Below are 15,483 nucleotides of genomic sequence, written 5' to 3'. Positions count from 1 at the left end.
GGGATGGGAAGAGAGAAAGGAAGGAAAGGGAAGGAGAGCCACAGCCTCATCTCATTGACCTGATAGAGGAGTGGGCCAGGTCTTCATCTGTGCCAATGGCTCTAAGCACATAGGACGGTTCCAGGGATGCAGAGGTACAGGCGCTAGGAAGACAAAACACAAGTACAAACCAAACTCCTTTAGCAACCCTTCTTTTTCCAACCCAGCTGCACTCATTTTGGATTTAACTTCTCCACCATGTGCCTAGCAAATTCATCATTGTGAAATCTCATTACCCCACAAGATCCAGTCAGCCTTGATGCTCACACCTCCATAGTCCTCTCTGCTGTCTGAGGAAGGTGGAGCCATGAACTCCTCAACCTCCATTTAAGGAGAGGAGACCAGAGAAACATTTCCTCATTTCCCACTGGCTGGACACCTTGATTTCTTTGACTTTTCCATCATGCCATGTCCTAGCACTTATCACAACACCTAGCACATAGTTGGGGCTTAATATACATTTATTGACTCTTGACAATCAAGCTCTTAACCAGCTTGCATCACCACCACCACCACCTTTCTGACTAGTGCTCTGCTTCCTTCATCCTACAGCCTCACAGGAGCCAGGGAATTGTAATTTCTGGTCTATAGATGCCAAAAACTCACAGCTAACTTCCAGTTCTGTGGTGAGATCTTTAACCTCCTAGTCCAAGCAAGACCTCAAATGATGAAACTGCTAAAGTATGATGGGCTTAAAGCAAGATGACACCTCGTGGCATGTGTCTAACAAGAAAGGAACGTTAGTTGGAAAGCTGCTGCAGAGGAACACCTTTCTTCAAGCCCAGATGTGCCTTTCCTGGCACTAGTATCTCAGGGAAGCCTGCAACCATTCCTTTAAATCTGAAAGCTTCTGGTTGTCTGAGAACCCCTGGCATTGCCAGTGGTCAGCATCAGTCCCTTAGGTCCACTCTGGCGTAACAAGAAACCTGGCAGATGTTTCATGTAGCACTCTTCAGTTCATCTCTCCCCAGTGTGCTGCAATTAAGCAGCTCCTGTACATTACTCTGTGCTTCTTTCCCAGCACTTTCCCATATGTTCTCCATATGCTAGAAGGTTCACTGAGTGCTAACAGTACCTCAGTGCCCACCTGATTAGAGCATAGTCCCACTATGGCCTTACTCACCTGCCTGAAGACAAAGCCACATCCTTGAGTGCCATCAGCAGACTCTCCCCTTCTACATAGGCAAAGGACAAGTTGATGCAGCCTGAGGAAAAGAATCTCCTGTGAGCGTTCTCTTATTCTTCCCTAGACCAGAGAAGGAAGAGGATGGGATACAGGCTGCAAAGGGAGGGAGGCAGACCTGGATAGTGTTGCACTGGGTCCCCATTCATCACCACATCAGGAAGGTTGCTCATTATCTTTTCTACCAATCTTTCTGCTAGCAGGGAGATCCTCTTATGGTCATTCTGAAAAACACAGGAGAGTGTGACAGGGACATAAACTGTCAGGTCATATGAGATGTGCAAAGGAAGTTAGTGAAGAACACTACTATCCTGCTTTAAATATGGTGCTCAGAAATATCAGGCTCCTCCCTGGTCCAAGATGTTCAAAAAATAGTCCAAAAAGACCCAAAATGAAGAAAATGGTTCAGAATTACAAAACGCCAAAGCTGGGAGAGACCTCAGAGATCAGATTAGATAGTCCCAGCCCCCTCACTTTGAAGTCAGAAAGGTTCAGTGAGTCGTCCAAGGTTACCTAGCTATTCAGTGACAAAGCCAGCACAACAATCCATTTCTCCTTCCAAAAGAATAGATCCAGGAGCCCAAAGAAACTCCTTACTTAACAAAAATCCAGCACAAATGTCTGAGGGTCCTGGGGGGAGAAGAGGGGTACAATGGCAGGGCTGACTGAAACCCCACCATGTTTCAGTCATCTTTATCTATGCTCTCACTAAAGGTGCCTAATGCAGGGAGAGGAGCTTTCAGACTGGGAGCCATAGAATGAGGGTGAGAAGCAGCTAAGTGGCTCAGTGGATAGAGTGCCAGGTCTGCAGTCAGGAAGACTCATCTTCCTGAGTTCAAAGGCAGCCTCAGACACTTAGTAGCTGTGTGACCTTGGGCAAGTCACTTAACCCTGTTTGCCTCAGTTTTCTCGGCTGTAAAATTAGCTGGAGAAGGAAATGGCAAACCACTCCAGTATCTCTGACAAGAAAACCCCAAATGGGGTCATGAAGAGTTGGACACGACTCAAAAACAACTGAATGACAATAAAGCATGAGGGTGAAAGTGATGGGAGGGAGTTTCACTATACCTCCATCTCTTCTTGTGCCAGTTCACAGGCAGCCCCCATCCCAACCACTAAGGGAGTGGGCACTGTCCCAGAGCGCATGCCTCGCTCCTGGCCTCCGCCACTCTGCACGGCTTCCACACGCACTCGGGGCCGACGGCGGATATAGATTGCACCAACTCCTAAAGAACAAAAGGAAAGAGAGAAATTGGGTGAGAACAAATACTGACCTCAAAAATGGTGAAAAGCATCCTACTCTGATTATTTCTTTATTCAGTCTATTCTGCCCATACCACTGTACTCTATGCTTTCTGCTCAGTGTTTACAAATATAATTTATGTTGCCAATTAGACCATATGCTCCTTAAGGTAGTGACCATTTCTGATTTTCTCTTTTTTTAAACTTAGCACACAGTGGAGAGTGCTTTTTGTACATGTTAAATATTCTATCAATGATGCTGTCTAGGGTATAACACCAAACCAACAGGTAAATCATTCCAGAATGTGAAGTCAGACAAGACCTCATTTTCTGTCTCATGTCAGGTCTACAAGATATCTATGCAGTACAATGGCACAGAAAGTCCTATCGTAGGAATCAATTCCAGAGACACATTGGATTTTGGGTGCTTTTGAAGTAGAAACTAGGGGTATACCAGGTAAGCTGAGCCTCATCTGGGAGAAGAAGGGAAAGGCAGACTGTAAAATGTTTCAAATCCCAGCTGACAGCTGACCTAATACCATCCTACAGTCATTTCTTCTTGGGACAAATGTCAATAAAATGCCATGCTTCAAACAGACTCCCACTGTGAGGTTTATATAATGAGAGACGTCAGGATTTTCTGTACCTTTTGGGCCATAAATTTTATGACCACTGATGCTCATGAGATCAATTTTCATGTCATTCACATTGAGTGGGATTTTTCCAACTCCCTGGGCTGCATCCGTATGGAAATATACTTTTCGGGAACTGCAAATCCGTCCTAAGGAGACAGCAATAGGATACATGGTGGGTTGTTCACATGCCCTATGGCAGTATTATTCTGGCACCTTGGATCCCACAAAAAAGCAGGAAGTACGCCACCAGTCTCTAGGCCGGTAGCTCTGCTGCTGAATGACTGACTACCAACATTCTGCCATTCAAAGCTTTTGCTTCCTTGGCTTTTAATTTTCTTGAACAGAAATGAGAAAGAATGAGGGAAAAAAAAACAGAACCACTTAGGCAATGATTACCTCATTTTCTTATGAAAAACACCCCTTGAACATATACCACTTTCTCTGCATTTTTAGATTCCTAGAAGATACAGAGAAGCAATATCAATGATTCCATGTTATAGCTGTGCTTAAAGTCAAATGGTGTCTATAAAAGGGCTTCATGAAGAACCGGTCTACCAGCCAAGATGAGTGCCTGAAAGGAGGTCGGCTGCCCAGCTCCCACATACCTATTCCAGTAAAAATTCAAAAACCATACCAGGCTAAATAATAATCAGTAAATCCAATGAGAAAAAAGAGTATGTGACTTCTTCCACCCCAGAACTATAAAAAAAAGATAGCCATAAACCCACAGAAAATAGGAAAGGGGGTCACCAGCAAAGTCAGCACCAGCCCAGCCTAGGCAAACAAGGTGGTAGCCATTTAGCCTGAAAAGAAATATGTGTAACTTGTAAGGCTCTGTATCCTGAGATAGTAAGAATGGAGGCTCCCCTGGGAAAGCCCCAGGGTAGTCTAGACCCTTGAAGTAACTGTAAATAAGTAATTACCACTACGGTCCTAGAAGTGGTCAGATGTGGACACTCAGGGATTCTGAAGTTCCTAACACTGTCCTGAGATACCATAAAGAGACCTAAAAATTTAATGCTCAAAATCTAGAGGCTCACCCTAGATGGTGGAAGTCAGTGCAGAAACACACAGCAAGAACAAGGAGCACCGACCATTCCACTCAAAAGTGCAGCAGGGGGCAGAACCCAGCCCTGGGACAAAGCCCTGATTTAGGAACTTAGAAATAAATAAACCAGAGAAGATCCTAATAATGATAAAGAATTATTGTAGATCCAAGATCAACCTATAAGAACAAAGTAACTCTAAAACAACTGTAAGAAACTCAAAGGAAAAAATGGATTTTCTACAAGTACCACATGAATGTTTAGAAGAAATGAAGCCAGGGGCAGCTAGGTGGCGCAGTGGATAGAGCTCCAGCCTCCAAGTCAGGAGGACTTGAGTTCAAATGTGACCTCAGACACTTGACACCTACTAGCTGTGTGGCCCTGGGCAAGTCACTTAACCCTACTGCCTAGCCAAAAAGCAAAAAAAGCCAAAAAAAAAAAAAGAAAAAGAAAAAGAAAGAAATGAAGCCAAGAAATTTTTTTAAAAATCAAGCTATCAATTTTTTTAAATAGATTTTTATTGAGATTGTTTTTACATTGCCTAGTTTCCCCCATTTTCCTACTCCTCCTGCCTACCTCCCTGAAACATACCCCTTATAACAAATCATTAAAAAAATGAAGAGGAAAGACATGATCTGTTCTTGATGAAACCATTCTGTTTCTTTGTACTCACCTTTTCCTTTTCTAGGTATTCACTAACCATCTCTTTAATGATCCTTTAGAGAAATTTCCCAAGAATTACTTTCAGGCTCATTGTCATACAGTTTGCAGACTCTGTCTTTCTTCCTGCTTTTTTTGAAAACTGGGACATTTACTCTTTTGCTATCTTGGTATGTCTCCTGCTTTCCATGATTTTTAAATACACTGAAAGTGACTCAGGAATTGTATTTTCCAGTTCTTTTAGGACCCAAGGACAGAGTTCATTTGGGCTAGGTAACTTGAACTCATCAGCTAGGAGGTATAGTACATAGTGTTTTGGCCCTGGAGTCAGGAAGACCTGAGTTTACGTGAAACCTCAGGCACTTATTAGTGATGGGTCACTTAACCTCTGTTTGCCCAGTTCTTCCTCTGTAAAAATGGGATAAAAATAGCACCTCCCTCCTTCCCTTCTGGTTTCATGAGATAATAATTGTAAAGCATTTAGTACAGTGTCTGGTACATACTAGGTGCTATATAAATGTTAGCTATTATTATTATTATCAGGGAGAAGTGAGATATCTATTCCCTATTAGTCATTTTTGTCCTCTCCTTTTCAGTGCTAGGGCAACCTATCAATTGATACACACATATTAAGTGCCTACAATGTGCTAAGAGCTGGTGATACAAAATGAGGCAAAAGACAGTTCCTACCCCCAAGAAGCTCACAACCTAATAAAAGAGATAACAGGCAAGCAAATATGTACAAACAAACAAATAGGAAATAATTAACAGATCAAAGGCACTAAAATTAAGAGGGGTTGGGAAAGCCTTTTTGTAGAAGATGGGATTCTAGATGAGACTTAAAGAAAGCCAGGGAAGGTAGTAGGTAGGGATAAGGAAGGAGAACATTTCAGGCATGGGGGACAGCCAGAGAAATATCTAGAGCCAAAAGACAGAATGTCCTGTTTTTGGAACAGCCAGGAAGCCAGTGTCAATGGACTGAAGAGTAAGAATAAGACTGGAAAAATAGGAGAGGGCTAGGTCATGAAGGGCTTTGAACCCAAGTAAAGAATTTTGTATTTAATCTTATAGGTAACAGGGAGCCAGTGGAAAATGAAATAAAACCTATGGAAGAAAGATTTGGAAAGAAGATTAACAGCTTGGAACAAGAGGTACAAAACCTTAACCAAGAAAAAAAAATTCCCTGAAAATTAGAATAGAACAAATAGAAACTAATGACAACAAAACCAAAAGGGTGAAAAAAAAACTGAAGAAAATGTTATATATGTCAGCAAAAAACAATTTACTTTGAAAATAGATTTAGGAGATCTAGAAGTATCACTATACTATCTGAAAGCCATGACCACAAAAAGAGCCTACACATTGTATTTCAGGAAATCTTAAAACAAACTACCTGATCATGAAGGGGGAATTAAAAAGAATAAAAAGAAAAGCAAAGTAAAGCACTGGAAAACAAAGGGGTGCTTATCAATCAAGGAACAGCTGAACAAACTGTAGCCTATGAATGTAATGGAATATAATTACAATGTAAGAAATAATAGAAAAAAATGGTTTTAGAGAATCCTAGGAAGTGAACTAACTGATCCAAACTGACGTGAGCAAAACCCAGAGAACAATTTATACAAGGACAACACTATAATGAAAAACAACTTTGAAAGACTTATGAACTGTGATCAAAGCAATGACCATGTCTTCAGAGGATATAATGAAGCATGTTACCCAGTTCCTGACAGAGAAGTGATGTATCCAAGGTACAATAAGAGACATACACACATTTTTAGACATAGATACTGTGTAGATATACTTTACTTGACTATGCTATTTTTTATAAAGATTTCTTCTCCCCACTCTGTTTTCAATCGGTAGTAGAGGCTGGGTAGTGGTCAGGGCTAGCAATAGTGATACCAAAAAAAGAGGACCACTGAAACATTTAAAGACTGCATAGAAGTGAAAAAAAGGAAGTTTATGAAGGAAGCACAGACAAGCAAGAAAATTCTGAAAGTACCATGTTCAATTTATTGTATCTTCTTTAAGAAAGAAAACAGTATGAAATGGAGACTCACAGTTTTATACACAATCCTCTTTTTGTGTTCTGCTGTTTATGTGGGAAATGTTCATTTTTAAGAGGTACTTAAGGTCAGAATAAAAAAATTTTTTAAAAAGAACTGACTTAAAGGTAAAGGATTTGGAAAAGCAGAGGAACAATGAGTATTTTTTTATGCCCAACACCAAAGATGCCCGGCATCTGCCCATGACTAGTGTCTAATCAATGCTAATCTACTGTTCAGTTCAATGGAGTGGCTGGGCTTCCCCAATGCCTTGGGATAGAAGAATTCCGCCTCACCTTTAGAAATCCATACCAGACCATAGCAAGAAGTGCCTGTACTCTATGACAGGATACTAGATGGCTTTTTTCCTTCTAATGCCAGGGGGCTGGCTACCACTCCAGTGCTGCTGACCTTGGCAGGAAGCAGAACTTGAAACACTCACCAATGTCTTCAATAGGTTGCCTCACTCCAATTTCATTGTTCACAGTCATGACAGAAACAAGGCTGGTGTCTGGCTGGATTGCTGCCTCCAGGTCCTAAAGGGATAAAAAATGGGGTAGAGTGAAGGGGAGGAAGGGAAACTTGATCATACCTTTCCCTTTTCAGCATACAAGCATTCCTAGCCTTAGAAAATGTAATCTCCTCTGATTTTCATGGGACGCAAGCTGGCTGGTGAGCACTGATAGACAGCAGGACTATAAACTCCATAGAGTTGGGCACTATATCTAAATCAAATGTTATGAACAACAGCATCTATCAATCCATCAGCAAAAAATTAACTATCTGTTATGTGTACGGCCCACGACTAGGTGCCAGGGGAAGCATACCAAGAAGTCTAAGATGTATTTCTTGCCTTCTAGAATCTGACAGATCCATTAGGACAAAGGAACTATAGAGAATTTCACAGATGGAAAAGACAGCAGAGGCCATATAGTCCAACCCATTTTAGGAGGCAGGAAGCTGGGATTTGTGATTGTAATTTCAATGATGTAGGTAATTCCCGGTGAGAAAGCTCTTTCTACAAATTTGGATCAGCAACTGTTTTGCATGATTTCCTTGGAGAGATGATTGGGCCACTGAGAGGGTAAGTGATTTGCTCAGGGTCACACAGTCAGTGTATGTCTGAGGTGGGATTTGAACCCAGATCCTTCTGACCATGTCTGCTATTTATCCATTACCCCATTCTGCCTCTCTTGCACATGCCAGATATCCACATAGGATTCTCCTCAACAACATCCCCACACACAGTCATCAGGTTTTCCCTTTAAGAGTGATACTGAAGAGGAACCAACTGCCTTAGGAGGTATTACATTTTGGTATCTAACATGTTCTTTACACGTAAAGGGAAAACAATGAAAATTGGCAAATAATTGCCATGTAAGCAGCTGGAAATACATCATTAGAGGAAGAGGTCATATTAGGCAGAGGGGGAGAGAGAGGGCTTCATGGAAGGGGTAGGACCTATATTGGACTCAGAGGGGAAAATGCATCCTCAGCTTCAGAGCATGGAGGAAGATGTGCATGGAATGTTGGCAATACAAGTAGCAGACCAGCCCAGCCTCAGTGAATGGATCCTGTTGTAGAGGAACAGTGGGAGATAATGTTAGGAATCAGTTGCAGCTCCATTCTACTCCCTCTTCAGATTATGTTCTTTTCTGAGGGGCCTTCTCACCTTCAGATCAATGATTCCATTCTTCTGCACTGGGAGATAAGTGACCTTAAAGCCCTCAGCTTCCAGAGAACGACATGAGTCCAGCACACATTTGTGCTCTGTTTGTGTGGTGATCACATGCTTTTTCCGTAACTTGTAGAATCTGGCCACCCCCTAGAAGTTGGTGAGGAAGGGAGAAGATGCTTAGGCAGAGAACAATGTCTCTTATTCCTTTAGGGACTAGGGAAGGTACAAGAGGGCAACAGAAGAGAAGTTTTCACAGAGCCTTATCCATTGTGTGGCAGTTCCTAAGAATACACAGGACAGTTTCTTTACCTACCTCAACTAAGACAGTGGCATTTTGGATTACATTATTTTCAGACTTCCCAGGGTAAACTTTTCCTAAGTGCCAAAGGAATTTTTGTATTTCTTGCCCAAGTAGGAGGAAATAATTTTCATTTAGAGAAAAGCGTAGGTTGTTTTCAAATCTCCACTTTCGTGCTGTCATTTTAAGGTACCAAGAGGAGGATAAAGACAGGATTCTAGCTGCTTTAAAACCTATTTGAAACTTCCTGTCGAGGCCAAGGTCAAAGGAGATTGACATTGGCAGCAAAGCAACAAAAGGACAGTGTGTGTATGAGGTGGGAGGATGTGACAGGAATCTGTAATTTATTTTTGTTCCCCTGACATGACAGCAGTCACCCAGTCTTCTATTTGGTAGAGCCAAAGGGAGTATACACAGCTGACTAGTGAAAGGGGAATTTTGCTTGGATTAGGATTGCATTCACAGAAACCTACACCTAGGTCAAAGGAGTCATAGAAAAGATTAAACTAAAAATAACAGAGCTTGATTATGATTGAAAGGGAAAGAGGTAAAAGGGGTTGAAGAAAAAGTCTTAGGTTTGTGCAACCAGCCCCATAGGATAAGACCACTGGACCACGACCTGCACTTCATATGGAGGCACACACTTAAGGAAGGTGTGAAAACACTTGTAGGATTCTACCCTGGCCAGAAGCAACAATGGCAATGGGGAGAGGCAGGAAGGAGGAAGTTTTGCATTCATATACACCAGAATGGAGCTGCAGGAACAAGTGGTAGAGAAATGTATGAACACTGAACTGAAAAACTGGAAAAGGAAAGCACACACCCTCCTTTACTGTAGCATGCCACACAAACAAGTTATTATAATGTAGGCCAGATGGGGTTGGAGAGGCTCACTGCAGCTACTAGAACAAGAAGGTGTTAACCCAATCAAATGTCCACTGTATACTTCCTGGATTAAAATTCAAAGACTACAGAGAAAATATCTTCTCTCTTCAGAGAGAAGTCTTCTACCTATACTAGCAACTTCCTAAAACGTCTCATTGAACATTATGTTCTCTCAGCGTGAAGTTCCAAGATGTGAAATGGTTTGGGGAAGTGTTACAGAAGGTTACAAAATGGAGGTGAAGGCCATATTTGGGTACCAGAAGTGGGGAAGGTTGGGATGGGAACTTCTAAAGGCTGAGCTGTTACAGAGAAGTCATCTCAGATCAGAAAGGTACTGGCATGCTTAATCCCCCTGACCTTAGCTGTTGGTCTTCGATTCACTTTTGTACTGCTTTTTCCTTTGTCCCACTTCCCCATTTTACCTTAATTGCTATATTGTTGGATTCAGTGGCTCCACTAGTGAAGATAATCTCTCGGGGGTCAGACCCAATCAATGATGCCACTTGCTGTAAAGGAAGAAACAGTTACTTAACACTTGACATCAATGACAAAAAGTGACCACATTAGACAGAACTGGCAAAATCTAGCTCCTGGAAAGGAAAAGGATAGTACAGCAGAAAAGATCCCCCATCATATTGTGATCACTATTTCTATACTTCCTGGCATGGTTATAAATTTTGTTCTTAATAGGGTTAGAAAGAAGTACAGAGTATGTTTTAGGAATCTTTTTGGGCCCCTGTAACCATTTTCCCTTCAAGAAGACAAATATTCTCCCTCCAATCATAAAAAAGGCCCAAATTCACTTCTGTTGCCTGGATCCAAACTGCTCTAAGTTCTCACTCCCATCCCCCTTGATTCTCTTTATTCTTACCTGGCGTGCATGCTCCACAGCAGCCTCACTTTCCCAGCCATATGAATGAGTCCGAGAGTGCGGATTCCCATAGTAGTTGATCAGATAGGGGAGCATGGCATCCAATACTCGAGGATCCTAGATACAACATAGTCCAAATTAGAGTCACTCCAATAGAGCTTCTTTCCACTAGTTGCTTGTTCTCATGGTGTGCCAAGATGGTTTAGCAGAGATCTGACTCTTGGGTCAGCATGGGAAGTAGGAACAGGGAAACATTCCTTCCCCTTCCAGAGTAACCTTTAATCAGATCTTGCTTTAAATTATATTAACAATTAGATTTACATAGCACATCCAGTCATTTTGTTCTTAAAACAATCCTAAAAAGTATACATGGCAAGTATTATTACCCCTGTTTTACAAGTGAGAAAAGATCTACGTAGAGAAATAAGTTGCCCAATTTTGGGCATTGGCAAATGTTTCTATTATATCAATTACCTTTCATTTGTCCCTTACAGTTTCCACATTACTTTTATACCTATTGAGTTTCATGAAACTCAATATTTATTAAGACCTTACTAAGTACATGACACAATTTTAGGTGTTGAGCACCTAAAAACATTACCTGCCTTCAAAAAGCTTACATTCTAGTATGAACTGTTATTCTACCCAACCTACTCCCAGTCCCAGGAGCTCCAAAGGAGCACTGCCAAGCACTTCTTCAGAAGCTACAACACTTCAAAAGTTGCTGCAACCCAAGCTGCTGCCCACCATGGGAGTAGTGGCTTGCACATCCATGTAGAGAGGCCGAAACACTGTCTCCTCCGTGGGAGGAACCACATCTGAGAAGCCAGGTGGGTGAGGTGACTGGTCTAGCCCTGGAAAAAACAGAGGGAGAAGAGGGTCTTGTGTGAAGGCTGTTGGGAAGAGAAGGCGAAATCTAAGGGGAAAGGAGAGTCTGGCTGGCTGAAGGACGAGGGGAAGTCACAGGACATCTTCGGCACAGGAAATGGATATGGGAAAATGCATCTTCTGGAATAGAAGTTTTGACAGATTATGAAGTTGGCTTGAGGCTGAGCCCGTCTTTATTAGGTGGATAGTCTGAGTAGATGCGGGAAGGTCAAAATTGGTGGACTGGGGTGGGCTGAGGGTGTGGCTCAGGCAGGTGGTCCGCCTGAGAATGGAGGTGGGAAGGCATGGTCTGGATGGCAAAGCCTGTAAGAGGGGTGGTCTCAGGGCAAAGTGGGAGGATCTGGTTGTGGGGTGACTAGTGAAGAGGGTGTGAATGGTGAGGGTGGACTTGGCAGAGTTGGGAGGGGTCTGGGGTCGGCCAGGAAGGGTGGGGTCCGGCCTCTGGCCGAAAGTGGGGGCAGGTGGGTCTCGACTGAGTAGATCAAAGTCGAGGTCGGTTATCCAGCGAGGAACAAGAAACATCGCCACACTCGAGAAGGGCGTTAGGAAATGTATGTGAAGGTATGGGGGGGATTGGGGAAAATGGGGAGGTGGGGGGAGAAAGTCAATAGCCAATACCGCGCAAGCGCAGTCCCCGACGCGGAGGGGAGGGGCCCGCGATCCGGGTCGCCACTCTGCACGCAGCCCTCCACAGCATCTTCTCCACTGTCTCCCAGGGCCGGAAGTGACCTCTCACTTCCGTTTCATACGACCAGGAAGTTATTACTCACCGCCCCGGAAACGACACTAACCTCCCGCCTCCCGAGACGTAAAGCGGAGCGACTGAGGCCGAAAGCGAGGTGAGCTGCTGTTCGGGCTGGGCTGGGGGCGCTGCCAGAGACTGGGAAGGGGGACCACGGTGCGGGACCCGGAGTCCGCGTTCACCGCCGCTTGCCGGTCGAGTTCTCCCTTCCTGGGGGATGTGTGGACGGCGGCTGTAGTCCTGGCCTTGCCGAAGGCCCCGGCCCCTCCTTAGATCCAACCCTGCCCGTCTCTCCCCGCACAGATGCCAGTAGCCGTGGGTCCCTATGGACAGTCCCAGCCCACCTGCTTCGACCGAGTGAAGATGGGCTTCGTGATGGGCTGCGCCGTGGGCATGGCGGCCGGGGCGCTGTTCGGCACATTCTCGTGCCTCAGGTGAGGGCGGCCTTCGGCACCGTCCCGGGCTTCGTCTCTGATCCTTGGCTTGCACAGGCCGGCGGGTCGCATTCGGGGGGTTCCAGGAGCTGGAGGGGCCAAACTGGGGCGCGGGGGCGGCAGGTCGGCAGGCGCTGGGAGGGCGGTGTCGGGGCCTGGTGTGGCCGTAGCTTCGGGTCAAGGGGCAGGCTGAACTCCTAGGGAGGAGGCGCCTGGGGCCAGGAATGGGGAGAAGACGATAGGTCTGGAGTCCTTGAGCCTCTCCCTACTTAGCTCCATTCAGGCTTACTCCTCCAGGATCGGGATGCGGGGCCGGGAGCTGATGGGCGGAATTGGCAAAACCATGATGCAGAGCGGGGGTACCTTCGGAACGTTTATGGCCATCGGAATGGGCATCCGCTGCTGACCGCGGCGGCTCCAGCTCTCCTCACACCCCCTCGCACCTCCTTGTGTAATATAATAAAAGGCTTTGAGTACGTGCCAGTCTTTACTTTCGGGGTTTAGCGCCAGACTATTTCAAAAACGGGTCTTTCTTGTCGGCCTGGATTTATGTCGATAATCTCTGGCCGCTACCCACATGTAGGACAGAGCAACTCAAGATACTTCATTATTTCCGCCCACTCCCTCCATTTCACGGTTCCAAGTGGAAATTTAGACAAGATGGGGAAAGATTTGTGGTATTGTAAAGCAATGGCTTTGTGATTGGAGGACCTCCTGCTTGCTTAGCTGTTACCTTAGACAAGTCATTTCATTTGCCTGGGCCTCAGTTAATTATTTGTCAAAAGTGAATCATATAATTCCAGAGGTCTGAAAATAGCCAAAAAGTGATAGGAGGAATCTCGATCCTAAAATTATTTTTCAGTCATTGGCTGATGCATCCGAGGGAATCTCTAACCTATTTTCTGAAAGGCCCGTTAGCTTATGGAGAGTGCATATTAGCAAGTCCACACTTGTTGCTAGTTTTTATTTTTTAAGTCACTGCACAAAAAAAGGGAAAATTGCCAGGATATGATATAATAGCAAGGTATATGGAGATTTTTTTTTTTTTGGTTCTGTTGTGTATATGAAATCTTTAATGTTTTTTAATGATGGGCAAAATAAAAATGATACAATTTACTCAAGAACTTGAAATGGCCCAAGGGTGTGACAAGCTGGACAGAAAATGAAGTGATCTACAGAGTAGGTGAATAGTGTGGACTCAGAGGAAAAAATTAAAAGTGTGATATTGAAGTGGTACAATTTGAACAAATCACGTTTGTTAAAATGTAAAATATCGGGGCAGCTAGGTGGCACAGTGGATAGAGCACTGGCACTTAAGTCAGGAGGACCTGAGTTCAAATCTGACCTCAGACCAAACACTTGACACTTACTAGCTATGTGACCTTAGGCAAGTCACTTAACCCCAATTGCCTAAAAAAAAAAGGTAAAATACCAAACACTAGATCAAGCTTCTGAACTGGTATATGTAATTAAACTGATAGCATTTTTCATCGACTGAGATTTCTGAACCTGTTTTTCTTAGCCTTTCTAATGTTAAAAACAAAACAGTAGTGCTAATATTTAAAGTTCTCAAGTCTTGGGTGTCCAAAATGTAAATTCCAAAGAGAAAACCAAGTTTTTAGAGAAAATTGAGTTCACACTGAGAAACGCTAAAAGTGAAATGATGGCAGGACACGTAGGTGGAGATAATTGCTTAGGCATTTTGTAGAGATGTGTTCAGGAGAGAAGTCTTGCTTTGAAGGTACAGGTTTTTAAGCCCTTTAATAAGTATTGATGCCATGAGTCTTCCAGTTAAATCTGTGCCTACCTTGGAACCTTTTGAAGTCTGAAACTAGCCCACTAGAGTTCTCTTAATTTCTTCTATTCAGACCAAACTTAGCAGATAGTTCATTTGATAAGCACTGGGAGAAAGAAAAGCATCTGTGGTCTCATTGCTTGGAATGCAAGGTTCTTAAAAATTCGTGGGCATAGAAGCCATTCATTGGTCAAGATAGCTCCTTTGAAGGCAAAAGGTGCCAAGTTGCCTATTGTTTGTAACAAATGTGCCATAAGAAACGTATTGATAATTTCCTTTTTAAAAAGTTACTCCTTTTGAACTTTGGCACTATTGAGTAGTAGGTACTTGGCTTCAATCAAACTTCAGAGGGTAAGGATTTTTGTACTTGGGGAGTCAACAAATAAAACTGTGTTGAAGATGACATCAAGTCCCCAAGGCTGTGTGAATTTCTATTTACAACTTTACCAGTAGCTTACACCTAACTACACTCCCACAAAAGCACCTTTGGTATCAACGTACATTGTGTTGAACAGATTGTAAAGTTCTTGGCTATTAACAGGAAACCCTCTCTTAACTGAGACAGTACAGGAGGGGCCAATGTGGTAGGGTGTAAGAGCTCTAGATTACAGTGAGATTATGGGTTTAAATTCTACTTTCAGTTGCATAACCATATAAAAAAGTAAAAACCTATTAAGTTTCATCATAAGAAAGATGGAGGTTAACACCTCTAGTACTTCATAAGTCATGAAATATCTAAAGAGACACTAATGATTGTTGGGATTTTTAGAAAGGAATATATAGGAGGCAGCTAAGTGCTGCAGTGTATAGAGCACCAGTCCTGGAGTCAGGACCTCAGTTCAAATATGTCCTCAGACACAGAACACTTACTAGGTGTGGCTCTGCGCATGTCACTTAACTTCAAATTACCTCACCAAAAAGAAAGAAAAAAATGGAAAGGAATGTGTACTCCTCAGTCTCAATATACAAACATGGAAGATTTTATCCTACCAGTGTTAAATTTGTACAGAGGAAAATCCAATTGGGGTTGGAAAAACTG

At 43.3% G+C, this 15,483-nt stretch overlaps 2 protein-coding genes across 3 annotated transcripts in view; one reads left to right on the top strand and one right to left on the bottom strand.

Moving 5' to 3' along the window:
• NFS1 (NFS1 cysteine desulfurase) overlaps positions 1-12,198 on the bottom strand; it is a 14,772-nt gene extending 2,574 nt beyond the window's left edge. Inside the window, exons 1-11 of the mRNA XM_027867262.1 lie at positions 12,092-12,198; positions 11,333-11,439; positions 10,586-10,702; positions 10,137-10,220; positions 8,526-8,678; positions 7,296-7,389; positions 3,111-3,245; positions 2,291-2,448; positions 1,341-1,446; positions 1,163-1,244; positions 60-143 (exon numbers count right to left, since the gene is read on the bottom strand). Coding sequence (XP_027723063.1) covers positions 60-143; positions 1,163-1,244; positions 1,341-1,446; positions 2,291-2,448; positions 3,111-3,245; positions 7,296-7,389; positions 8,526-8,678; positions 10,137-10,220; positions 10,586-10,702; positions 11,333-11,439; positions 12,092-12,170 — 1,199 coding nt within the window. The 5' untranslated portion in view covers positions 12,171-12,198. The remainder of the gene's footprint in view (positions 1-59; positions 144-1,162; positions 1,245-1,340; positions 1,447-2,290; positions 2,449-3,110; positions 3,246-7,295; positions 7,390-8,525; positions 8,679-10,136; positions 10,221-10,585; positions 10,703-11,332; positions 11,440-12,091) is intronic.
• Positions 12,199-12,209: 11 nt separating this feature from the next.
• Positions 12,210-13,127, top strand: ROMO1 (reactive oxygen species modulator 1). 2 transcript variants are annotated; one of them, XM_027867263.1, is made up of 3 exons: positions 12,210-12,312; positions 12,519-12,649; positions 12,923-13,127. In XM_027867263.1, the coding sequence occupies exons 2-3, from the start codon at positions 12,519-12,521 to the stop codon at positions 13,053-13,055; spliced, it is 264 nt and encodes an 87-aa protein (XP_027723064.1). In that variant the 5' UTR covers positions 12,210-12,312; the 3' UTR covers positions 13,056-13,127. The 2 variants fall into 2 exon arrangements, with proteins under 2 accessions (XP_027723064.1, XP_027723065.1); XM_027867264.1 differs by having other exon boundaries at positions 12,215-12,312; positions 12,947-13,127.
• The last annotated feature ends 2,356 nt before the right edge of the window (positions 13,128-15,483 follow it).

Source organism: Vombatus ursinus, unplaced genomic scaffold (genome assembly GCF_900497805.2).
Source record: "Vombatus ursinus unplaced genomic scaffold, bare-nosed wombat genome assembly UNPS02014785.1, whole genome shotgun sequence".
Taxonomy (NCBI): Eukaryota; Metazoa; Chordata; class Mammalia; order Diprotodontia; family Vombatidae; genus Vombatus; species Vombatus ursinus.
This window is presented reverse-complemented; position numbering and strand designations above follow the sequence as displayed.

Bases quoted from the DNA above. Each gene is read 5' to 3' on its own strand.
- ROMO1 (XM_027867263.1), top strand. From the start codon at position 12,519: ATGCCAGTAGCCGTGGGTCCCTATGGACAGTCCCAGCCCACCTGCTTC. The intron at 12,650-12,922 runs GTGAGGGCGGCC...CTCCCTACTTAG, and splicing joins GGCACATTCTCGTGCCTCAG to CTCCATTCAGGCTTACTCCT.